The 27,687-nt window shown below is 43.9% G+C and overlaps 1 protein-coding gene across 1 annotated transcript; it reads right to left on the bottom strand.

Moving 5' to 3' along the window:
* Positions 1 to 726: 726 nt before the first annotated feature.
* Positions 727 to 26,703, bottom strand: LOC308280330 (kelch domain-containing protein 3-like; the record flags this gene model as incomplete). The annotated part of the gene is made up of 3 exons (XM_080720592.1): positions 727 to 777; positions 10,626 to 10,632; positions 25,823 to 26,703. The coding sequence occupies 3 exons, from the start codon at positions 26,701 to 26,703 to the stop codon at positions 727 to 729; spliced, it is 939 nt and encodes a 312-aa protein (XP_080576718.1).
* Between the last annotated feature and the right edge of the window lie 984 nt (positions 26,704 to 27,687).

Below are 27,687 nucleotides of genomic sequence, written 5' to 3'. Positions count from 1 at the left end.
AAACCTAACCCAAATTAGGACTAATGAGATGTAGGACTAATGACATGTAGGACTTGTGGGCAGTCCCCCGACAAAGCCGGATGCACCATGGTGGAGTGGAATCCACAACCTCAGTGCTGGTGGGCACGGACTTTACCACTGCGACACACAGTCATTTGTTGGAGCTGTTTTACAGACTGACTCGTGGTGATGTAAATGTGCGTGCGTGCGTGTGCATACTTATGTGGGGATTTGTGAGCACCAGGGACGTGCTGGCCATTGGGAAAAGCGGGACAACTCCCGGCCGGTCCAGGCCGGCCATTAGGAAAAAAATACAAATAAAATATCGGCCTTCGTTCCATTTTGGGGGCTGGGCGGCCAACGAAGTAAATCGTCACTGTCGGGCAGAAACCTCATATCTCCAAGTTTCAAATTTGTAATTTTTTTCGCAAAGCAAAGCCCTGCTTCATCATACAAGGCCGTCGCACAAAAGTAGTGAAAACAGACGATCTACAAGTGCTTGAAAATATGCAGTTTAAATCATTTTTAAAATGATAAATACAAAACTAACGGTTTTGGACATACAAGGTTTCTTCCCGACAATGACGAAATATAACTCATGTAATTGGCCCACTGGCTTGTCACTTGTCATGATCTGAAATGGCAAAGTAGCAGCAGCGCTATAGAGAGAGATCTCTCTCTATAGCGCGCAATGAGGGCCTCTCCAACTCTTTTTCCCGGGCTGAATCAGGGGCCCAGCACGTCCCTGCGCCCAACCTTCCCTACTGACAGGTGCTTCTGCCGCAGCACATAGAAACACGTGCAGTTACAAATATCACCCTCCCTCGCACGGTTTCCCCACCCCCGAACCCGGGCCAACTGTGTTCAGCATAGACACCCGACAAAGGGTGCCACGGCATTGGTCCGACATTTCATTGTTCGTACATCCCATTAGTCCGAATCTGGTGAAAGTTAACCTGGTGAAAAATACTATGCCTAAACCTAAACCTAACCCTAACCTCAGTAAAACTATGCATAAACCTAAACCCAAACCCAAACCCTAACCTCAGTAAAACTATGCATAAACCTAAACCCAAACCCTAAAACCTAACCCTAACCAAATTAGGACTAATGAGATGTAGGACTAATGAGATGTATGACTTATGGGCAGTCCCCCCACCACAACCTCAGTGGTGGTGGGCACTTTACCACTGCGACACAGTCATTTGTCGGAGCTGTTTTACAGACTGACTCGTGGTGATGTAAACGTGCGTGAGTGCGTGTGCAACTGTGCATACTTATATGGGGATTTGTGAGCACCTAGCCAGCAGTCAATGTGGCGTGCTTCAGGGTATCGGTTAGATGTGAATTCCTGAGCTGTATGCATGAGCAGGTGCATCATGCAGTACATGATGGGAAGGTGTTCTCCTAAGCCCAGCCTGATCAGGCCTGTGTACCTCTGTACTGTATATCACTGCTGTCGGGTGGAAACAGGGGTGTCGCACCAAATTCTGGGCCCTGGGTACGAGGATTCACTGTGGGCCCCCCATGAATGTTCTTCAGCATAGGGGGAGAGGGCTTAACCCATTTAGACTGGGAACGCATCATTTTGTGCTTTAACTATTGAACAATAGCAGATATACAAGCTCACTGCGATCTTGTGAAAATTGTGAAAAGTCTTCGAATATTTCAAATCCTTCTAATGTTTTTTTTTTTCTTTTTTTTTTAAACCAATGTTTCTATGTCAGTGGTGCTCAAACCTTTTCATGTCAAGGACCCACAAAATGACATGTATTTGTCGAAGGACCCCCATCTCAAAATATTTAGTTCCAGGGACCCCAGAGGAACAAAATTTGAGTTTGAAATGTTCGCTTAAAAAAATACATATATTCAAAGATTTATACAAATTGTTACGACTTTTCAAAAATAGCAGATCTAGCTTGTATATCTGCTATTTTTCAAATGGTTAAAGAATAAAGTAATTAAGGCCCCTCCACCTTGGGCGCTGGTAATTCAGTCCCCCCCCCCCCCCCCCCCCAGTGAAAATAGAAGATCTTGTGAGATTTAGATGGCCTTTCACTACTTTTGTGGGACACACTTGTATATGACGAAGTGACAGAATATAATGGAGAGAGAAGTCTTCCCTGCTTCGTAGGGTTCTCTCTCCTGATTTGGTACCCTGACATGAACATTTTTTTTTTTTTACTCAGAGACTGGGAGACCCGTGTTACAGAACAAACACTCTGTAACAGTGATTGCTATTGGATATATATAGAGCTATTAACGCTTACGGTTGTGCTCAAAATTATTCAACCCCCCTTTGCAAATCTGGTTGGTTTATTGGCTAAATTCACAAACTGAAAACTGAATGAAATAAATAAATCATACAAGAACAATGTAAATAGCATAACAAAAGTTCAACGCTTAATGCCACGCCACATTCACTTTCAATTATTCACTCTTAATTACACCTGAAAACATCTGTAATCAACTGCAATGGACTAATCAAGAGCTTAAATAGTTGCATCAGATGTGCAATCTGGACTGACTAGAAGTTTGTTGACTTGTTGACTGTGATTAGAGCAACTAGAAACATGGCTAAATAAAGGAATGGTCAGAAAAGTTCAGAGAAGATATTATTGCTTTGTACAAAAAAGGAAAAGGATATAAAACAATTCCAAAGACACTGAATGTTCCAAAAAGTACAGTTTTGAGCATAGTTCAAAAGTTCTAAGTCAAAGGAACAGTGGCTAAACTAATGAACAAATTTGTCAGAGGAGGGTTGAATAATTTCTTGCGCAACTGTATTTGAACAAAACCATATCATTTACACCCCCTTTAGCTAAAAAGCATGGTTGGAGCAGCCAAGAAAGGCTCTTGTGTATATAGGAGGATGGAGAGGGCAGAGAACTGTGCGTCTATACCTCCTCCTTTCCTCTGGGAAGGTCAGAGTTGGAGAGAGGTGAAAATGAGCGCTTGGTTTATATATCTCCTCCTCTTTCCTGTGGGACGTCAGCGTTGAGGAGAGAGGAGAAAGGGAGCGCTGGGTTTATGAATCCTCTCCCTCCTCTGGGGCGTTCAGAGGTGGAGAGAGGAGAAAAAGGAGCGCTGGGTTTATGAATCTTCTTCTTCTCTCTGGGACGGTCAGTGTCCCCATCGGGGTCATTAAGTCTATAAACAAACAGGGGCGTCACAGGAGAAGGGGGGGGGGGGGGAGTTACTAGGCCCAAGGTGGAGGGACCTTAATTATTGTATTCTTTAGCCAGTGAAAAATAGCATATATATATACAAGCTCAAAGTGTGGCACCGAGTGTGGCAAATTTTGCTTCTGGGGGGTCCCTGGAACTAAATATTTTGAGATAGTGGTCGGTGGCCAAATACATATCATTATGGGGGTCCTTCACATGAAAAAGTTTGAGCACCTCAGATCTACAAGCTCGCAGCGCAACACTCGGTATATCTGCAGTTTTTCAATAGTTAAAGTACCCAGGGCCCAGAATTTGGTGCGACACCCCTGAACATGAAACTAAAAGCCTTCCCCAGGCCAGTACACATACCAGACTGGCCAAGCAGATTAAATCATGCATGTGTGAGACTGTGAGTGAGTGTGTGTTTTCCTGGATGGGATTGTAATTACAACCCCTCGTCTGAACAGATGGTTCGTCTTGTCAGAGTTCTTCTTCACCTCTACCGTTTCCTGTTCCTCCTTGTACCGTACTTGTTACTTTTAGGTACCAGTTCTAGGTACTAGTCTTATGTGCCAATGTCCAGGAGCTACCAACACCTCTGTAATTTATCTCTGAGTGACCATGCACACACACAACCTGTCAGGGGTGTCGCACCAAAGTCTGGGCCCTGAGTACAAGGATTCACTGCGGGCCCCCCATGGTTTGGGAGTTTAACCCATTTAGACTTGGAACACATTATTTTGTGCTTTAACTATTGAAAAATAGCAGATATATCTGCTACATGAAAAATCGTGAAAAGTCTTTGAATATTTAAAATCCTTTTAAGGTTTTTTTTGAAAAACCTATGTTTCTATGTCAGTGGTGCTCAAACCTTTTCATGTGAAGGACCCCCAAAATGGTATGTATTTAATTTGGCCACAGACCCCCATCTCAAAATATTTAGTTCCAGGGACCCCTCAGAAGCAAAATTTGAGTTACAAATGTTCCCTTAAAAAATACATATTCAAAGCTTGTAAATTATAAAATAATTAAGGCCCCTCCACCTTGGGCCCTAGTAACAACGCCTCGCGCGTGAGCATGTAGATCGGCTATTTTCACAATAGAACCGTTTTAAGAAACAGGTTTGTTGGTTGATTTTTCTGATTACCTTTGTAGTCATCTTTTCACTGGATAGAGTTGCCTCATGGATGCAACGCAAGTAATTTCGTTTTTTCGTGTTATTTGAAATATTTATACATATATATGTTTCTCAAAATAGTAAAACATGGCAAAAGAGTTTAGGGATAAGGGGCTAATGGAAGAAAATAGGGCTCCAAGTCTGTGTTATCGGAGTTAAATGTATTCTTCTGCCTACACATACATTATGTTCTAGTATGAGCGAATAGGGTAAGGGGATCAACGTCACATGATTGGCCGGACAAAAACTATGATGTGTGTCTCAAAGAATATGACTATTGGAGGAATCGCAGAAAGTTTTGAATATTCTGCAGCCCCGTTTTAAAGACCCAATTAAATGACTATTTTTGGGTATTTTGAAGTTTCAGTTTGAAAAGGAAGCCTGTGTGTTTCTGAACCAATACGAGGGGACCAGCCCTTCAGGCGATGGGATTTAAAATCGGAGCCAGCAATGGGAAACAAACAGGTGAATATAATCAAAGGTTCATTTATATGCAAGCGGACCTATCGATGTCATCACTTTTTGAATTTCTGTTCACAGGAAGTAATTAAGAATGACCTATTTAGGGACCTTAGATATAAATATACACAAACATTGTTTATTTTCTATTTTTTTGGCATCTAGTGTTAGGTATGGCCATATTATCCCTACAGATATGCTCTAAAAGTGTGAAAAACATGTTTTTGATTTCACCCTGTCTTTAATTTTTCGGTGGTTGTTACAATTCGGTGGTTGTTGCAATTACTTCACCATACAGCATGTTGCGCTATGATGAAATAAACCCATAAAATGTTCTGTAATGCAATTCCAATGGTGAAAGCTGTGTTGTTTCACCCGGTGAAGAAATGGTGGATTTGGAAAAGCCTCAAAATACAAGCTCCCAACGCGTCCCAACGTGACGCATTGTGAGCTTGTAGATCTGCTATTTGTTGGCAAATGTTGATAGAGAGTGAAAAAAAGACTGTATCAAGTACATGTATTATAAGTACCTTTTACCAATTATAGAGGGTTTAAGTGGTACCGGATATGCAGCTCGGCAAATAAAAGGTGAATTGATCCCAGTTCATGACGGAGGACGATATCGCGATAAATTAAATCTCCACGATGTGATTATTGCGAGGGTTTTTTTTTTATCACGATCAGGGGCGCTGGAAGTGGGGTGCTGAGGGAGCTGCAGCTCCCCTGGTGGTGTGGAGAAAGAAAAAAAAACTTTTTTTTTTTTTTTTTTTTATAAGCCTATATATACACACACACAGAGCTATATTAAAACAATAATGTATTTGACTTTGGGGAATAAAATATGTTGAAAAAAGGTATTTGATTATCACATGGTGACCTAATCACATGGTCACCTTGCCACTTCCGGTCAGAAGGGAAGTCAAATTTAAATCCCGCTTTGATGGCACACCAAAGTCTATTTATTTGAGAACTAGAAACTGTCTATAGGCTCATTGTTGCAAACTAACACTGTTGTATATGGGGAATAAAAAACAGTAGAAAACTGTTACAAAAATAATACCCGATTTTGTAGTGTGTGCATGCGTGCTGTGTGTTGCACTGTGTGCTAAAATAACTAGTAACTATATAGCTCTTTGTTACACCGTTGTGCTGGGAATAAGCACCCGAAACCGTAATAAAAATAACCCAAAACCGGATTAAAAAACATGAATTTTTCGGCGTGCAGCCGCACGCATGAACTCCTCCAGGCTCAGCTCCCCTTGGGATTTGGGAGTTCCAGCGCCCCTGATCACGATAAACGATATCGCGTATCGTCCCATCCCTAGTGTGAGGTTTCATCATGACTGCTGTCTATTAAGCCTGATTATCCCAGCAAACCACCCAATGTTCACAGTGAAATGAGATGTTCATGAGAAGAGAAAGAGAGGGTCACATTGGAGGAGGTAGCTGAAGCTATGATACATTTTAATGTTAATCTAAGGCTACGGTTTCAGGCAATTGTAATGATTTAGGACTACTATATCACATAGCGTATGTGATGTTTAAGGTCTTGGGTTGGCGTGGGTGATTCACACAAGGCGAAGTTTCTTGTTTTTAATTCTTCCAAAAACTGTTCATTTCTGTTAAACAAACTTTATTTATGTGGAGTTAATTATCCAACAGCTCATCACAAATACTGCATTTGACATTTTTACCGCCCACTTGTTGTCTCACCAAAGCACTTCTCTCCATACCCATCTGTCTCCTTGGCTTTACCAAAATGCAAAATAGTTTTTAAACACTTCTCCTAAGGGAAGAGAGGCAAAAACAACAACAATGCTAGTGTTACTAAGAAAGTATGTGCAAAATAGCTTTTTTATGTGCATGGATTACGTAAAATATCACATAATCTTCAATTCACCTTTTATCTGCCGAGCTGCATATCCGGTACCACTTAAACCCTCTATAATTGGTAAAAGGTACTTATAATATACATACTTGATACAGTCTTTTTTCACTCTCTATCAGTCTTTGCCAAAAAATAGCCGATCTACAAGCTCACAACGCGTCCCAACGCAACGCGTTGTGAGCTTGTAGATCGGCTATTTTTTGGCAAATGTTCCGCCCCAGGATAATGGATTTTGATTATCACGATAATAATATCTTTTGTCTCAATAATCGTGATATGACATTTTCATATCGTCCCATCCCTAATCAGGAGTCCAGTCCTTTGGACTTGCCCGTTTGCCAGAGAAACTTGCAATTTACAATGCGAAACAAAAAATACACAGAAGTCATCAACCTTGCACATTTTAACTATGTCGGATGGTCTAGTGGAGTAATGTTGATTTCTAAGATGAATGAAAAACTGAAAAAAGTACCAAAATCATGGCTCTCTCTAAGAAAGAAAGAAAGAGCCCAGATTGTCTAATGCAAGGGTCTTCAACAGGGGGTCCGGGACCCCTAGGGGGTCCTCAGAGTTACTACAGGGGGTCCTCCAAATCTTCGTGCGATAGAAACTTTTTTCTCCTTGTTTTATATTAACCTTTAGCCAAAAATCTAAAGCAGATCTTTAGATCTAAAGCAGATCTACAAGCTCACAACGCCTCGCAGCTTGTAGATTGGCTATTTTCGGCAAATACGAGGAGAAAAAGAGCAGACTACGTACAGAGTGAATTTTCAAGTTATGTATTGACCATTCAAGTGGTTAAATAAATACGTATCTGAAAACACAAATTGACATGAATCCAAAATACACCGATGATTGTGCTGTCAAACAATGAAACCATATCGTCACTGCCGGCAGAAACCTTGTATCTCCAAGTTTCACATTTGTACGTTTTTTCGCAAAGTAAAGCCCTGCTTCATCACACAAGGCCGTCGCACAAAGGTAGTGAAGACAGCAGATCTACAAGCACACGAGGCGTTGTGTGCTTGTAGATCGGCTGTTTTCACTAGTTTAAATCATTTTTGAGTGGTGGTCTCACCACTCCTGTGATTCGCTTTCACGATGTTACTGGCTGGCCGTGTATGTCTGTCGCCTGCCAGTGTATGTCTGTCGCCTGCCAATCTGCCATACCTCTCCTGACCAGGAGAGGGACACACAGACCACTCTGGACATACAAGGTTTCCACTCGACAACGACGATATGGAATCTATGAAAAGGTTGTGGGGGTCCCTAGCTGCTTAAACTCTCTCTCAACTAAGGGGTCCTTGGCCCGGAAAACGTTGAAGAACCCTGTTCTAATGACTGTCACACATTTCCATTGTCGATTCAAATTCTTCCACTTTACCACTTTAACATGCCAGAGAGTTCTTCATCTGACACCGAGTTTGTTTGGTTGGAATAGATTTCCCATCCTCTGGATCCGACGCCCCATTTTTCACATTAATGTCATGACAACCCCCATGGTTTAATCTAATGTGGGTAAATCAATTGATTGGCACGGTCCTGTCAGGGAACCAGGCTCGTCCCGTGACTAATTATGTAGTAATTCAATAAAGCAGCCCAGCTCAGCGTTTAACGGCAAGAAAGTGACATTTTTTGAGTGCCTCGGAGAGTTGTGTGTGCGTGCGTGTCTATGTATGTACTAGGGGTGTAACGATATAGTAACTGTATTGAAATATCGTTTTTAACTTAAAAAATCAAAGTACCGTATATCGAAATGAAAACAGCTAAAATCGAATCATATTGTTTTATTTTGTATCGTATCGAATCGGCAGTGCAAAGAATCGATTGTATCGATACCTACTTGAGCATTGTATTTAGCATTTTTATTTGTGTGTTTTTGAATGTGTGTAATCTCTGGGTTCATGTCAAGGTGCAGGTTTGTCAATATACAATGTCCATGTATTTGGCAGGGGAGGCTCTCTCCATTCTGACCATGTCGCCACTCCGAAATTGACTTCTTATTGTCGGAGTGGTGACACTCCCATAGGGGTTAGGTTTAGGGTTAGGGTTAGAGATAGGGTTAGTGTCGGAATGGAGACATGTCGGAAAGGAGACATGTCGGAGTGGAGAGATGCACTCATTTGGCAGATAATCACTGTGTTTACTTATTTATATCCATAATAATACATGTTTCCCTTAAAAACCTGCACTATCCACACCTTTCACACAGATTTAATTTCTTTGCTAAATAGTTACTATATCGATTTAAATCATTGAATCGAATCGTATCGTATCGCCATGAATGAACCAATATTGTCCATGTATCGTATCGTCAACCATGTATCGAATTGCTATTAAAATGTATCGTTACACCCCTAGTATGTACGTATGTGTGTGTGTGTGTGTGTGTGTGTGTGCGTGTGCGTGTGCGTGTGTGTGGGTAGCAGGGCTCGCCAGGAGCCATCTGACTTTGAGTTTGTCCTTTGTGGCTTCTGCAGCAGGAAAATGACAGGCGCTTATCTCTGTCCGTCTCTTAGCTTAATGGCAATTTAAAATCAATTGCTCGTTGGGTGTCATACACCGAAAACAGCCGATCTACAAGCTCACAGCACGAGTTCCACTGCTCACCTACTGTGCATGTCAATGTAGAAATCAATGAGGAACCAGCCATGTGCCATCAGTGTAACAAATGACCAACTCATCCTAGCACTGAAGAGACCCTCCTGCTCTCCACATGGAAGTGCTTCTCTAATAGGGGTAGTAGGTACGCAAAAGTACTAGAGGGGGTACTTGAGAGAAAATGGAAACATTTCTTTTACTGTAATATTTAATCATAAAACATTGACGTATGTGAACGTACTAATTTTGACTAGCACAACTGTTACTGAATAGACACCAGGCTACCTACTTTTATTTTCAACATATTAGCATAAAAACTGGACTTTGATTATTATTTGATTTGATTTTCTAATCAAAATGTTGTTGTCGATTAAAGGGGGCACTTGGATTCAGTAATCAGGACAATTGGGTACTGAAGCCCAAAAAGCTTGAGAAACACTGGGGACCCAGCCTGTTTATCAAGCTGCTTCAATTTGGAGAAATATTCATCGCTTTTGAATTTTTACTTTCATTAATAGTCACAATGTAGCATTATCATAGAGGGTGGCATGCATATTGCATTGATACATTGTGCGAAGAACAAAATATTCACATATTTCTTCAAATTTGAATTGGGTAAATCTATTTATAGTCATTGGTTTGTGCAGAAAAACTTAACAGACCAGTTAATTCCTAAAGGTTGCTACTAGAAACTAGAATGTTTTCATGCAGATAAGTCACTGTTGATCAGTGCTATGTGCTACAGCACCTGGTAGTAGATTTCTATCATTTCACTTCTGTCACTCCTGATTAAATCCAACATCCAGCGTGCCTCTATTAAAAATCTCTCTTTTGGACACACTGCTCAGTGCTCATACAGCACCAAATCAGTCAGCCAGAAGAATTGTCTTGGGTTTTCCAGACGATTAGAATACTGTGCCTACCAATCATCTGAGAACTTCTAAATGCTTTTTTTTTTGCAAGCCAATCACCAACCCAATTTTATTTTTTAAATCTATGTTTCGACCCAATTTCTGTTTCCACAGACAGTTTCAACAACAAAAAAGGAAGCCGTTCTCGACTCCACGCGCACACGCACACACACACGCACACACACACACACACACACACACACACACACACACACACACACACACACACACACACGTGCACACCCCTCCAGCTGCTTTCATGTCTCTCTGTCTACCTTAGTTTTTTCCATCTGTGAATGATTTTTACGTTCCAAGAGTTTGGAGTGCAGCTTTCACAAATTGGCACGTCCAATCAAACATCTCTGCTATCCTATTGTTAAAGCGTGACACCCTCACAAAGCGAGGCCCCGTTGCAATCTTACCGCCTGTCTGCAAGAACACAAGACAACGCGCCACGGAGGATCACACTCCCAGGGGTGTCACCAAAATTCTGGGCCCTGGGTACAGGGGATTCACTGCGGGGCCCCCCAATGAACTGGGAACGCATTATTTTGTGCTTTAACTATTGAAAAATAGCAGATCTACAAGCTCGAGCTTGTAGATGTGCTATTTTTGAAAAATCGTGAAAATTTGTGCAAGAATATTTCAAATTTGAAATGCCTATGTTTCTATATCAGTGGTGCTCAAACCTTTTCACGTGAAGGACCCCCCCCCCCCCCCCCCGACCCTCCATTATAACCCCCCCTCCCTCCCGACTCGCACTACCCAGCTCAGATTTTAAGCCATGATGATCATCTGTTGGCAAAGAAAGCACCTGTAGACAACGGAGGAGGGCCCCACAGATTTGATTTTATATGTATTTGGCCACGGACCCCCATCTCAAAATATTTAGTTCCAGGGACCCCCCAGAAGCAAAATTTTAGTTACAAATGTTCGCTTAAAAAAATACATATATTCAAAGATTTGCACACATTTCCACGACTTTTCAAAAATAGCAGATCTACAAGCTCGCAGCGCGGCACTCGGTGCCGCGCTGTGAGCTTGTAGATCTGCTATTTTTCAACAGTTAAAGCATGAAATAGGCCCCTCCACCTTGGGCCCCAGTAACTCAGTCCCACTTTCCCCCCCGCCTTGTGACGCCCCTGCACACTCCAACTGTGCACTCAATCAATACAGCACCTGAATTGGAAAGATGGCATACAGTACAGCTCCTCACCCTCGGCAGAGGAAACAGCATGAGTTCTGTGACAGAGCTTTGCGAAAATAAAGCTGGCAGAACACTTCAATAGAAGTGCTTTTTTTTTTTGTGAAGCCAAAACCAAACATGTTCTCAGCGGCCAAAATCGTTTTGGGTTTGGTTATTTTTGTGTGCAAATTGTGAGCGGATTCAGGATATATCAGTGATGCACAGCAGGATGTTTCGAGCAGGATTCTCAACCTGTGTTAAGATTTTTGATAATATAACAAATTAATACCAGTAAGACTCCCAAATCGGGAAATAAGTCACGTCGCATACACCAGTTGTAGCCAATCAGGAGGGAACATGGGAAATGGGACAGATCATGTTTATGACATGACTTTAGAGATACTGTGTACCGCTTTGCGTGATTTTAGGGCAAAATCTGTAGGAGCAGTGTCCAAAAATGTGTTTGACAAAATCGGCCTGATGGTGACGCTAAATGGGACAGATCCATGTTGATGACATGCTCTAGACATACTGTCTACCACTTTGTGTGATTTTAGGCCACAATCTGCAGGCGCAGTGTCCAAAAATGTGTTTTGCTAAAATCAGCCTGATGGTGGCGCTAGAAGAGGGCCATGTGAGAAATAATGGGTGGTTTGGCAGGCAAGGAGTGTGTGTGCAATGTTTGGCATGGATAGGGGCAACGATGGCGGAGATATGAGTAGGGCAAAAGTGTGACGTGGACCGGTGGAGGTTTTGACGGGCGCAACAATAAAAATGTAAAGCCAGAACACAATCAATTGATTGAACATAAAAATAAACATGCTCTTAACAATTTTGCTGCCATTTTAAACATAGCTGTAGTAAGCAGCTGCCAAATTGTCCTTACCTTTTAACGTGGGCACGCGCACGCATCGTGCACAATCTGTGCGCGACTCATCTAGTAGATGTGTAGACTCGGTGACAGCTTTCGAATAAAAAAACCCCCATTGAAATAGACATATCCGTTGCCACGCTGTATCCCTGCTTATCCGCCAGTGTTTACATGAAAAAACATTGAAAAAAGCAAGCTGTGAAAAACGCACGATATGTGCGGGGATCATAATCCAGGCGTGTAGAGACTGGATCAAAGTTTCCAAACGCAAAAATCGGATTGAAAAACGAGCTTTCCATCGCCGAGTAGCTTATTCTTCTGTTACAATGTAAACGAATGGAGGCGGGACTATGGCCCAGGCTCAGACCGAATACGGAAAGCTAGATCCGGTCCAAACGGGAAATACGACCGGATACAGTTAGGGGGCGGGCCTAAAGTCTCCGAAACGGATATATACAGCGATCATACTTTTAATCGTTTCATAATGATTAAAGCTAATTAAATTTCCCGGAACGACGGGCATCGCAGAGAGGTACAGCGGGAAATCCCCGGTTTCGACGGGGATCGCAGAGTATGAGTTAAAATGCATGCACTTTTTAGATTTTCAGGAGGGCCCTGCATGATCCAGAGATGGTTGGGAACCACTGAGCTATGAAATACTAAAAATAGCACCAGGAGCAGGTTATGTTTAGGTCAGAAACATGTCAGTGTGTGCTGCTGTGTCTGTGAGACGCTTATTTGTGCAAAGTTGAGCATGCAACCAAGACAGTATAAATAGGTTTGCATTTCACAGTGTAGAGCTTAAAGACTCGCAAACTTTCACTGAACTGTACGCGGTAAAGAATGGCGCTGCGCTCGATAGCTGGATTTTCTTAAAGATTTAATACCTCTGGCCCTTTATTGGGTTGTTTGGGGAGCAGGAATCAAAGAAGAGTGTACATAGAGATAAAGGCAATAAAAAATGTGCATCAAACAGACAAGGCATGGTGCAATGTGCTGCAGTATCCTGTGATTTGTAGCCCATTGCTTGAGTGGGTCTGTTGGCAGGTTGACTTTCAGTATACACAATTAACCACACAGAACCCTCTATATTCGACTGGAGTCAAGGCCAAGGACCCCTTGGTTGAGAGAGAGATGAAGCAGGGACCCCCACAACCGGTTCATAGATTCCATATAGTTTCATCGTTTGACAGCACGATCGTCAGTGTATTTTGGATTTGTGTCAATTTGTGTTTTCAGATATTTAACCACTTGAACCGTCAATACTTAATAAACTTGACCTTTTACTCTGTACTTAGTCTGCTCTTTTTCCCCTCTACATCAAAGCTCTTTGCCAAAAATAGCCGATCTACATAGCTTGCCACACAGCAAATTCGGAGCAGGTGTGCATGAGGTCATAGAGAATCATTGTTTTCTTTAAAAAAAAAAAAAAATCGTCCGTTTTTTCCGTGCGTAAAATCGCGCCTGTCTGCAAAGGTCTTAACAGAACTAGCCAATCGGGCACCAGCTGTCCACCAGGCTTTTAGGATCTACAGTACTAGCAAAGTCACTCCTCCCTACAAGCTGGCTCCACACTCAAATGCCAGCATGTCATACTTGCCCTAAATATTATTGAGTGAATCTTTTAGTTTCACCAACATTGTTGTAGTGAGGTGGTTTTGTTATAGGAGAAGTTCATAAAGATCACTACATCTGTCTCTTCTATACAGTGATTGCCTACTGCCAAGACTGATGTATTATAGAGCGATAGAGAGCTAGAGAGAGAGGGGAGCGTTTTGCTGTTACTACGTGTCATCTTTTCGACACCCAAACCCTTACCCTAACCTCCGTGGGGTGAGTCGCTAAGCCTCCCGGCGCTCCGTTGTCGAAATGATGACACGTAGTAGTAGCGAGATTTCACAGAGAGAGAGAGAGAGAGTCCTTACTTGATTAAGACCAACATACATTCGTGTCCATGAAGCATGTGCCTATGATCATCTTACATAATGTATTCAAGCGCCACTGTCCTGCTGGGAGATTCATGTAAACCATATATCCAACAGACAACATTAAAGCACCATGTTCAACAATTTACAATGTGTCAGAGCAGAACCGCGAGAGAAACAGAGAGAGGGGGGGGCTGTTATTGCAAATTGAACCATATGCCTCATCAGGGACGTGCTGGCCATTGGGAAAAGCGGGACAACTCCCAAACGGCCGGTTCATTCCCGGCCGGTCCAGGCCGGCCATTAGGAAAAAAATTAAACCTAAAATGTCGGCCTTCGTTCCATTTTGGGGGCTGGGCGGCCAACAAAGTAAATCGTCACTGTCTGGCAGAAACGTCGTATCTCCAAGTTCCAAATTTGTCATTTTTTTCGCAAAGCAAAGCCCTGCTTCATCATACAATGCCGTCGCACAAAAGTAGTGAAAACAGCCGATCTACAAGCACACAACGCCTCGCGGTGCGAGGCGTTGTGTGCTTGTAGATCGTCTGTTTACACTAGTTTAAATAATTTTTAAAATGATAAATACAAAACAAATGATTTTGGACATACAAGGTTTCCACCCCGACAACAACGAAATATAACTCAAGTAATTGGCCCACTGGCTTGTCACTTGTCATGATCTGAATTGGCTATAGAGAGAGATCTCTCTCTATAGCGTGCAATGAGGGCCTCTCCGACTCTTTTTCCCGGGCTGAATCAGGGGCCCAGCACGTCCCTGTGCCTCATGGTGGAGATTTTTTAAACCTTTGTAGTTTTTTTTAATTATTCGGACAGACAGCCTGGTTGCCTGCCTACCTTGAATTTTGTCGACTAAAACTGTGACGAAAAATGTTTGTCAACCACCTTTTTTCAATGACGAAAACTGTAGACAAAATATTTTGACAATTTCGTCAACCAATAAAAACTAGACTAAAATGTTAGGGAGGGACTAGTGGAGAAGAGATCCAGTAGAACTAAAAGACAAGTCATTATATGTTTGGTTGCGCTCTGAAAAATAGCAGCGAACAACGCGTTGCATCGCATTGTGCACTTGTACTGTACTGTAGATCGGCTATTCTCAGCAAGAAACCGCATGTAAAGTCTACCATTACGACGCCATCAATGCCCACCAAAATACATTTCGTTGACTAAATCAACTGTACATTTAGTCGACTAAAATATTATGATATTTAGACGACTAAAGACATTTCAGTTGACTCAAATACGACTAAGTGAAATTTTATTCAAAAGACTGACTAAAATGTTGCCGTCAAAATCAACACTAAGGAGCAGGTGTATGACTTTTGTTTGACTGAGCTAAGATGTTCATCAGTAGAGGTGGGATTTATGGCTCTTTGAAGTGAGCCAGAGCCATGGATCTGGCTCACTTAAAAGGGCCGTTCAAAAGACTGGCTCATTTGGCTCATTTACCTCTGTGTATATTTATATATTTTTAAGAAGAATTAGTTGAAAAAATTCATCCACAAAGTGGCACCACATTCCTCTGCTGACAGTTGAGATCACAATTTTGCATTTACCCTTATCATAAAACGTGTGTGTAAATTAAGCTGCCTTGACTTAACACCTCAAAAAACCAAGCAGGCAAACAACTCGCTCCTCCCCTTGTTCTCTCTCTCTCATACTCAATCACTGTACTCAGTCAGTGCTCAGGAGTAGCACGGAGGAGCTTTTGTGTTGAACCCATAGACTACTGCCCTCTACCCCTTGGAATGGGTGTCGCCATCATAGAATTGTAAAGGCATCAGAGATGCTATTGGCTGCCACTGGTCACGTGGTCACTTTTTGTGATCGGCCGGGGCAAGGAAGATCAAAGAAGGAATGGACACCGACGTCATTTTAGGCTCCATGGCCATCCGCCATGACACTTTGGGTGGCCAAACTTGCATGGAAGCTCGATGAATAACATTGCGTCTATGAGCTTCAGCTGGGACAGCTCATGAACAAAAAATAATTCTGAACGATAGAGACCTTCATAAAACACTCAGCTCAGGAATATAAAAGAAGACATGTGACACACTGTTTTGTGCTGTGTTGCTTTTCGGTGAGTACACTGTATAACATTATAGAGGCATCTAAAGAGCACAATTTACGTTTCTGAACTAGATAGTATCGCGAGACTCTCCACCATTCCCTGTCTGGAATCCAAATCTCGCGATAGCTCCGAGACAGAAACGGCCGCCGCCGCTGTTTAGCTGCCTCAATAACATTATGTACCGTGCACATCGAAAAGCAAGTGATTGTAAAAATACCTGTGATATGTCTTCTTTTATATTCCTGGAGCGATTATACAACAAAGGTCTCAATCGTTCAGAATATTCTTTTGTTCATGAGCTGTCCCAGCTGAAGCTCATAGACGCCAATGTTATTCATCCAGCTTCCGTTGCACGTTTGGCCACCCAAAGTGTCATGGCGCATGGACCGTGGTGTGGGCTGACTGTTCTTGCTGAGACTTTCTTTGGGCCGGGGGGGGAAACAGCGCAACTAGCAGCCAATCATAGGAAGTTTTACTTCCGTATTGGAGTCATTTTAAATCGGCAGAACTATGCCCCTGGTTGAACCCCCCTCCCCCACAAATGAATGGCTCCCTACTGCGCGAACCGGATCCCATCGTTCACTTCAAAGAGCCGTTCAAAAGATACAATCCGTTCGCGAACGTCACATCTCTATTCATCAGGTAATCATGGCTCCCTGGAACGTCTGGAGTCTGTCCAACCCAGAGCCAGCAGTTCCATCAGGACGGGGCAAACTTCAATCTACGGAGGACAGGGACGCCTGCCAAGTTTGTTCCAATTCCATCCCTCTCTCCTCCTCTCTGACATCAATGTCAAATGATGCAATAAGAGCCCTTATTCTAGAGTGATAGATTGCTTTATGCCTTTGCCAACACGTGATAAAGATGCCACAAAACCCCATCTGATGGAGCAATTTCCACGAGAGGTAATACAAATTATTACTTTTGGGTACTATCCTATATACTGTATATGGAGGCCCAGCCTCCATATTTACCCAGCCTGAAATATTGTTGAGAGGAGTACAAACATTAAATAAAACATTGTGTGTGTTAGTAGGCTACCAAAATTATGTCGCTGCTGTCTTGTATCTCCATGCCTTTTCGTGTTTTTTACCACCCATGCTAGTGCATTTATCCAGTTAAACCCTTACCCCAGCATCCATATTCTGGGGAAAACACTCTAGATCTACAAGCTCAGTGAGCTCACGGAGCTTGTCAATCAGCTATTCTCAGCAAAGATAAGTAATGTTGAGCGAGAACAGAAAACAGAAAAGTAAACTTGACCTTTCACTCTGTACTTGTACTGCTCTTTTCCCCCTCTACACCAAACCTCTTTGCCCGAAAATAGCCGATCTACAAGGCGTTGTGAGCTTGTAGATCGGCTATTTTTGGCTAAAGTTCTCAGAATATGGACGTTAAGGTTCAAGTGGTTAATATATCGTACAAAGATTTGGAGGACCCCCTGTACTAACTCTGAGGACCCCCTAGGGGTCCCGGACCCCCTGTTGAAGACCCTTGTCATATAGGGTTTATGAGTGGTCAAATCAAAAAGTTAGGTACACCAGTGCAACCAACTAAAAGGTTAGTCTGGAGCCCTGGAGAGAACAGAGTGCTGAAAGTATGACTCTTCCCAGGGACGTGCTGGGCCCCTGATTCAGCCCGGGAAAAAGAGTTGTAGAGGCTCCCATTGCGCGCTATAGAGAGAGATCTCTCTCTATAGCGCTGCTGCTATACTCAAAGATTGCTGACATTTCAGATCATGACAAGTGACAAGCCAGTGGGCCAATTACATGAGTTATATTTCGTCATTGTCGGGTGGAAACCTTGTACGTCCAAAACCATCTTAAAAATGATTTAAACTAGTGAAAACAGACGATCTACAAGCACGGAGATCTGCTGTTTTCACTACTTTTGTGCAAACAGTTAAATTTTTTACTTTTGTGAAAAGAGTTTTTTTTTTTCCTAATGGCCGGCCTGGACCGGCCGGGAATGAACCGGCCGTTCGGGAGTTGTCCCGCTTTTCCCAATGGCCAGCACGTCCCTGACTCTTCCCTCAAATTACTCCTGATACTTAAAAAGGCTTTTAATAAATCTGCTACCAGTTTAATGTTGGGATATGGCGTGTGGCAGTAGAAAGAGAACTTGGAGCAATAATGTGGGATCTTTGGGGATAAAAAGGTAACCTTCCTAACTCATGGGGAAGCCGCGGCAGAACCCCCTGAACCCCGGTACTGCCGTGCAATCAGCGTTTTATTTATAAACATATTTTAAAAAACAAACACACCAAATGATAAACAACGCGCGCGGGTCGTTCAGTGCAAGCCATCAGGACGTGCACACACTACGTGTTTGGGCGGCCACTTACTTAGAAGCTGCTGCTGGCTGTATTTCTGCCGTTCATTTGCATGGAGCGAGATGGGGTAATCCACGAGAAAAAACAGCGTTCGAAAGTACATTACGTCCTCGTCGCACGCACATCGATCTAATTCCATGTATTCCACTCATTCCGAAGCCTCCATTTCGCCTGTCGTCTGGTCGAAAAACACGAGGGGATGGGCTAAACCAGGCTGCAGCACACACAGTGAAGGGGAACGTAATGGCCGCTCGTGGAGCCAGTGGCAGAGCCAGCCGATGACGTCATCAATCGGATCACGTGATCCGATTGCACAACGTCTCTTAAAGAGACAGAGCACGACCTGCGACTGTATTTTTCAAAAAATTATGATTCATTTCATAAATTACGGCAAATAGACGGGAATAGACGATTGGCTGAGGGGACCCAGTAGGAAGTCCGAGGGAGTGCGGCCAGGCTTAGAAGGTGTTAAAAGGAGAGACCATAAATTATTGGGTACTGAGATGTGCCATTAGCTGGGCTGTGTGTGAGTTAGATGCAGTGTGACATGCCTCAAATGGAAGTAGAGTTCTCAACGGGCCTGAAAATTAAGGCCCGGCCCTAACTGGGCCCTAACTGGGCAGGCCCGAGGCCCTACCCGGCTATACTAGTTATCATACATTTTAGGCCCTACCCGGCCCGAAAAGGTCTTTATTTGCCATACATGGAGCGTCCATGGGTATTGCCAAATATAGGCTTAAAATATGGTCATTCCCATATCTGGGATTTCCAGCATTAATTTCCAGGTGATGTTAGTCAGCAGTCTTGACAGTCAACAATGTGATGCCAGAACAGCTATAGACATTGAGGCGTTACGGACGGACGGACGGACGGACTGAGTGACGGACAGGATGTGCCGGTTTTCATAGTAAACAAAATATTAGAAACGAAATATGCTTTAACTCAGAGTCAGAGATCTATCAGAGATCTAATGTGTAAACCACTGAGTGATTTAATTATGATCACCAGAATTTTAAAATCTATTCTTCAACTCGCTGGAAGCCAGTGCACAGCACTGATCATTCATGTAATGCGTTACGCTTTCTTATTCCTGGAATATGTGATCAAAACTCATTAAATGCGAGCGCACAGTTGGAAAGGCTTCAATCAAGCTGTCTCCATGCTTACAGCCCACATCACAGCTGTCAGTGATAAATTGCTTTCTTTGTGTATACTGAAAAGCTGCCATACCTCGAGCATGTGTCCCAAACATCTGTCACACTACAATGCAAAGAACTACAACTAACTAAAGTAGCATATCGTCGTTGTCGGGTGAAAACCGTGTATGTCCAAAACCATTCGTTTTTTATATCATTTAAAAAAAATGAACTAAACTAGTGAAAACAGCCGATCTACAAGCACACAACGCCTCACGGTGCGAGGCGTTGTGTGCTTGTAGATCTGCTGTTTTAACTACTTTTGTGTGACAGCCTTGCCTGATGAAGCAGGGCTTTACTTTGCGAAAAAACATACAAATTTGAAACTTGGAGATACAAGGTTTCTGCCCGACAGTGACGATGACTGTTGTGTATGCTGCTGCTGTTGTTAGGCTGTGTACATTGATTGATTTTTATTTGATTCCCTCATTAGCCTACTGCCTTTTTTATGAGCCCTTTTTTAAAACATTTTCTGCTATGCTAGTGCAATGTCTCAAGAAGCCAAACCTAAACTACACTGCAATCTGTTGAGGTGCCAACTTGTGCCTCGTGCAATCGAGGCCATATATGGCCAACCAAGTACTGCGATCGGTGCTGTTCGGTGCTGTCTGTATGTATGTGGGTGGGCAAGTTGGCTCTCTGTCACTCTGCCAACTTGTGCCTTGTTGCGACCGTCAGGTCGCAGTTACTAAAAAAAAAAAAAAAAAAAAAAAAGTCTGTCAGTCACGTCACGTCACGTCACACTTTTGCCCTACTCATATCTCCGCCACCGTTGGCCCTATCCATGCCAAACTTTGCACACACGCTCCTTGGCTGCCAAACCACAACCTCACACCCCTCATTTCTCACATGGCCCTCTTCTAGCGCCACCATGAGGCCTATTCTTGCAAACACATTTTTGGACACTGCTCCTACAGATTTTGCCCTAAAAATCACGCAAGCGGTACACAGTATCTCTACAGTGATGTCATCAACATGGATCTGTCCCATTCAGCGCCACCATCAGGGCGATTTTTTCAAACACATTTTTGGAGACACTGCTCCAACAGATTTTGCCCTAAAATCACGCAAAGCGGTACACAGTATCTCTAAAGTAATGTCATCAACATGGATCTGTCCCATTTCCCATATTCCCTCCTGATTGGCAACGACTGCCTTCTAAAGTTTGTGTATGCGACGTGACGGTCGCTTATCTCCCGATTAGGGAGTCTATACCAGTAAGACTCCCTAATCGGGAGATAAGCGACCGTCAGGTCGCAGCGTGATTTTAGGGCAAAATGTGTAGGAGCAGTGTCCAAAAATGTGGTTGAAAAAAATCGGCCTGATGGTGGCGCTGAGTGTAGACATAGTGCGTACCGATTTGGGTGATTTTAGGGCAAAATCTGTAGGAGCAGTGTCCAAAAATGTGTTTGAAAAAATGGGCCTGAAGGTGGCGCTATATGGGACAGATCCATGTTGATGAGATGAGTGTAGACATACTGTGTAGCGATTTGCGTGATTTTAGGGCGAAAATTGTAGCAGTGTCCAAAAAAGTGTTTGAATAAATCGTCCTGAAGGTGGCGCTATATGGGACAGATCCATGTTGATGACATGAGTGTAGACATACTGTGTACCGATTTGAGTGATTTTAGGGCAAAAATTGTAGGAGCAGTGTCCAAAAATGTGTTTTGCAAGAATCCGCCACATGGTGGAGCTAGAAGAGGGGCATGTGAGAAATGAGGGGTGGGGTCTCCGCGCCGCCGAGGCGGACGAATAGGTACCGGCCCCGGCTCTCCCGGTCGCTCCTAGCCCGAGTTACAGCATTTTATGTGCGCTGCAGTGGCAGGGGGTCCTCCACTGGGGGCGCCACCACTTTTGCATCTGTTCTGGAGCACCAGGAGTCGGTGGTCCCCGGGAATTCCCCGTGAATTCCCCGTGAGCAGCCCCGTTGGGGTGGTCATTTGGTCATTTTTGCACATTTGGTCATTTTTTACATCTGGGGGTCCCCCAGGGACGGGGGTCCTTGGAGGTTGTAGTTTGGCAGGCAAGGAGTGTGTGTGCAAAATCTGGCATGGATCGGGGCAACGGTTGTGGAGATATGAGCAGGGCAAAAGTGTGACATGTGACGTGTGACAGACAGACTGACGGACGGACTGACTGACGGACTCACTGACGGACTCACAGTTTGTGGAGGTTTTGATAGTAACTGCGACCTGACGGTCGCAACTATTCTTGCATGTACACAAGATTTACAGACCACCTTGAACCAAAAATGATCAGTGGTGTCAGTCAGTGGAGTCATCCACTGTCAAAGCTAAATGCACTGTGCATGTTTTTATCATCATCATCATCCAGTATTTCAGCTCTGCTGTGAAATCAGTGGGGTGGATGATCTTATCTGTCTGCTCTTTTATCTCTGTTTGGCTTCAGTTCAAATATGGTCACTGCCTCTTCATCAGGGCTACAATGCCTCTTGGTATATTAGGATGAATGCATCGTTTTCAATCCATTCCTCTTTGATAAGCCGAATTTCATGGTCCACCTTTCTTTTACTGATAAACTTTCAGCCATAGAGCTGTACATGAAAAGTGAAACCGCTTGCTAAACAGTCACCTTCGGTGACCCTGCTGCAGAAGACCCCACATGTCAAACGTGACAACGAATCGGATGCCAAACACTGTTGCTGCAGATGGCGTGGCAGAATTCATGGCTGAGGAGACGATGGCCCTTGTCTGGGCACAAAACACTGGAAAACAGAAACCTTCCACAGTTCACAAAATGGCTGCTTACCAACGAGGGCAAGGCCCGCCAGAAGCACCTGCCTTGTTCGTCATTGACAGTCATGTTATATACAGTAGTGTCAATGCTAATTCCTGTCCTAAAGAAATTATCATCTGGCACTCATTTTTGAGCGGCTGTAGACCGCTCCTATACGTGGCTGTGCGTGTGTCTGTAGCCTTTTTCCTCAGCGTTTTGCCATAGCAAAATGTGTGTACGTAGCATCATGTTTGTCTAGTGATGTCATATGTCGTATGTCTGTAGCCTTTTTCCTCAGCGTTTTGCCATAGCAAAACGTGTGTGTGTAGCATAGCCTGTACATCCTAGACTCAAATCCTAGTTTGAAGACGTTATGCAAGCACGACCACCGCTCACTTCACATTGGGTGTGATTTTTGCAAGTCAACTCGACTCAGTAAAAAGTTGAGTTGAAGTCGACTTTATCGTTTGATGACGTCATCACATCACACGACCCCCCAGTTGAAGTCGACTTTATCGTTTGATGACGTCATCACATCACACAACCCCCCAATTATTTTGGGGGGGTCCCCAGATGATTAACTTAATGTGAAACATTGTTTTCTCTCTCAACAGTAAAAAAAACAACATACATTTTAAATGTATAGAGGGTATCTTCACATTTCTAAAGTGACAATTTAAGGATGAAATGACAAATTAAACATTGGCCAAATTGTTAAATATATAGATGGAGAAATTGTGAAAATAGCTGATCTACATGCTCACAACGCCTCGCAACGCGAGGCGTTGTGAGCATGTAGATCGGCTATTTTCACAATATAATATTTTTTTTATTTTCAACTTAGACTTTTGACTTTCTCTGGTGGAAGTCGACTTGTGTAATGAAAACGTAATTTTCGTTAATGCCCTAATATACAGTAGTGTTGATTCAATGCTAATTCCTGTCCTAAACAAATTATCATCTGGCATCAGGCCCATTGACTTCATCTATCTATAAATGCGACAAATCTCTGTCTGTCTGTCTGTTTGTTTGTTTGTAATCCACGTATCTCGAGAACCGTTCGTCCCACCGGCTTCAGATTCGGCACGCGCGTTCCCCGCCGCCGCGCGGAGTGCAGTGCAGGGCCTCGACCCAACCTGACTCGCGGTTTTCCGAAACCGGCGCAAAACGTTCGGAATCTCCTTATGCGGAGCTGATTGTTGACATCAGGCTGTTCCGGAGGAAATCGGCGCAAGCGCTGACTCATTGTGACATCACTTCATAAAAGGCTGTGACATCACGTACGCCACATGAGTCAACAAAAAATCTCTGTGAATGTGTATGTATGTATGTGAATCTCGAGAACCGTTATTCCCACCGGCACACGCTTTCTCCAGATATAGGCATAAAATGAATCCCCGAATGCGGAGCTGATGTCTGACATCAGAGTTTTCCGCAACCGGTACTGTGTGTGCAGAGATCACCGTTCTTCCCACCGGCACACGCTTTCTCCAGATATAGGCATAAAATGAATCCCCGAATGCGGAGCTGATGTCTGACATCAGAGTTTTCCGCAACCGGTACTGTGTGTGCAGAGATCTCCATATATGGGCATAAGGGGACAAAGGCAAACAGATGGTCAAAACGGGTCCTATGACAACAGGTATATTGGGGTTTGCATTAAAGGGTGGGGACAAAGGCTAACAGATGGTCAAAACGGGTCCTATGACAACAGGTATTTTGGGGTTTGCATTAAAGGATGGGGCATTCATGGGGTCCGCTCCAAAAAAGAAAATAAAAGAGACAAAAACAAACATAAGACAAGCGACAAAGCGTGGGACTGGGAGGATGACTTGAATGATGCAGATTTAAGCAGGCTGTGTATTCTGCTTAAAGAAGAAACAAACAAAAAGCGACAGAGATCTCATATATGGGCATAAAATGGACGCAGATAAACAGATATCTCCATATACGGGCATAAAGGGACACAGACGGACAGATACAGAGATCTCCATATATGGGCATAAAATGGACACAAATAGACAGATATCTCCATATATGGGCATATGGGCATAAAATGGACCCAGAACTATATCTGCAGTGATCTCCATATATGGACATAAAATGGACGCCGACAGACAGACAGATACAGATATCTCCATATATGGGCATAAATGGACACAGGCAAACAGATGGTCAAAACGGGTTCTATGACAACAGGTATAATGGGGTTTGCATTAAAGGGCGGGGGATTCATTCCCTATTTACATCGTTCCCGAGTTGGCCAGGTCGCCGACTAGACGCTGGGCCGCCCGAAGGGCGGCCCAGCTTCTAGTATGTAAAATGAGTCGAGCAGTTTGCGAGATTAGCACCAGACAGACTGACAGAGACAGACCCTGTCATACACAGTCTGCCTCTTGCAGAGCAATGGCATACATAAAACTAGAAAGGTGCAATTCTTTATAGTATCTTTCAGCCAATGAGGAAGCAGCAAAAACACTTTTAGCCAATGAGAAAGCTGCATTGAGGTGACGTCACAGAGGATGCTGCTTCCACATTGGCTAAATGTTACTCCATAAACAGAACAATAGTGTATTGCCCTACAGGAAACCACATGAACAAACAGAATGGAGTACAAATTTTACACCTTACTTGGCCCAAAAGGTTTTTTCTTCACAATTATACTTGAGCAAAGGTGAAAAGGATGTTGCGTTAAAACTACTCTTACAAGTACAATTTACTGAAAAAATCACACCCAATGTGAAGTGAGCGGTGGTCGTGCTTGCATAACGTCTTCAGACTAGGATTTGAGTCTAGGATGTACAGGCTATGCTACACACACAAACGTTTTGCTATGGCAAAACGCTGAGGAAAAAGGCTACAGACACACGCACAGCCACTCTATGGGGTCGTTTACCACCGCTCAAAAACTGGCAAATCTTAGTTATACACCAATGCTGTTGTAAGATTTGCAGATGGAGGACATAGAAAAATGTCTCTGCCTGGTGGGTGGAATTATCACAAGCAGCACTACAGAATCATCACTATTGTGGAGAAAAAAAGCCCATTGGAGTACAAATTTTTCAAACATTCCGAGACAACAAAAAAACAACAAACGAGTGTTCAAATTCCATCTTTACGTCACAGCCGTTTGCTGTTGGTAGGTAGTCATGCCTGCCAGTTCCCACTTGATGTCGTGCGGGAGTTCAGATTGTTCCAGGCCGTACTGCATAACTGCTAGCTTGCATAACGTCTTCAGACTAGGACTTATATCTAAGATGTACAGGTCATTAGGCGTGTACCCGTAATCCCTAAAGAGGATGATACGATCTCCGACCATGCAACAGCACATCCAGGACATCCATGTCTGTGGGCCAATCCCCTTGGGCTCGAGCTTCTTCCAGGAGAAGGTCTCTGGATTGTACTTCCATAGGTCATTGAACGTCTGCGACATGTCGTCTCCGCCGAATATGTACAGCTCCCCGTTGTAGGCAAAGGCTGAATGACTCTCGCGCTCTTTTGGAAGCAGCGGTGAAGAAGGCGTGCTCAACCAGCAGTTGGTCTCCGTGTCAAACACCTTGACGGCGTTGTAGTGGTCGTCGATCTGGTCCCCTTGGCCTCCGAACACAAGCATGTGTGCGCCGATGATGGTGGAAGAGTGACCCGACGAAACAGGCGCTGGAGTGCCCGTGGTATTAACTAAAGACCAGACCATCGTGGCGGTGTCCAATTTGTGGATGTCATTAGTGCAACCGGTCAGCATGTTGAATCCTCCGAAGATGTACATGACCTTCCCCGAGGCGCAACTCGAGTGGCTCTCCATCGGTTCTGGAATACACCCCGAGACCCTAGGCTTGAACCACTTGTGGGTGCTGACTTCAAATCCGTATAGAAACGTGCAGTACTCGCCGGTGAGATTGAGCCCCCCCCAGATGTAGATGATATTGTCTATCAGCATGGCCGTGTGGCCCTCGCGCATGGACGGGAGGTCTCCTCTTTCGGCCGTCACCGGGGGCAACGTCACCCATCTCAAAGCCACCGTGTTGAAGATGTGCACGTCGATCTGGTCGCGGATGTTGATGTTACAGTGGCCTCCGAAGGAGTACACCTTGTGCTCCACTGCCACAGCAGCGTGATGGGTTCTCTCAGTTCCTCCCTTCAGGTGCACCGTCCAGTGCAGCATTTCAAATCCAAGCCAGAAGACTACTCTACACTCTTTCCGTGAAGGAACGACACGCTACCACTTTATATTGCTGTGGCGGCAAAAACGCCACATGAAGCCTGACTGATCAGAGAAGCCGATGTGCTGGGTTTGCAAAGGGGAATCCGTGCCTATCTCCCTGCCATGGCATTGATCTGCCCCTGCTGTACCTCCACTCTTTAGAGCAGGGGTCTTCAACAGGGGGTCCTCAGAGTCACTATAGGGGGTCCTCCAAATCTTTGTGTGATAGAAACCTTTTTTCTCTTTTTGAGCGGTGGTGAACCGCTCCATAGCGTGGCTGTGCGTGTGTCTGTAGCCTTTTTCCTCAGCGTTTTGCCATAGCAAAACGTGTGTGTGTAGCATAGCCTGTACATCCTAGACTCAAATCCTAGTCTGAAGACGTTATGCAAGCACGACCACCGCTCACTTCACATTGGGTGCGATTTCTTTTTATATCAACCGCTTGAACCCTAACGTCCATATTCTGAGAACTTTAGCCAAAAATAGCAGATCAACAAGCTCACAACGCCTCGCGCGTACATGGGTCTCCATATATGGGTAACTGGTCCGATATACATCACTGGCCAGATGGCCAAAAATTGGCACAACCTCGCGAGGTGGCATGTCGCCCTGAGGCGTCTTACTATTTATAAAGAAGTGTTTCTGCCCAATCAGCATTACAGCGGGCAATAATGGGAGGGCAAAACATTAAATTCTGTCGTCCTATGAGGGTAGAGACGTGTCATGCCAAGCCGGGACAATGCAATGGAAAGGGTTTATAGGTTGCTTGCTAATAGCTTTTTGTTTTGATAATTTGTGTATAGATTATATTTATTGACTATAGATCTCTTTGCAGGGAAAGATCAAACTAAAATGCTGAGAGAGAGAGACAGAGAGAGAGAGAGAGAGAGAGAGAGAGAGAGAGAGAGAGAGAGAGAGAGAGAGAGAGAGAGAGGACATTATAAC

Source organism: Nannobrachium achirus (genome assembly GCF_963921795.1).
Source record: "Nannobrachium achirus genome assembly, chromosome: 24".
In the NCBI taxonomy this organism is placed as follows: Eukaryota; Metazoa; Chordata; class Actinopteri; order Myctophiformes; family Myctophidae; genus Nannobrachium; species Nannobrachium achirus.
The sequence above is the reverse complement of the archived record's forward strand: the minus strand, read 5'-3'. Positions and strand labels throughout refer to the sequence as shown.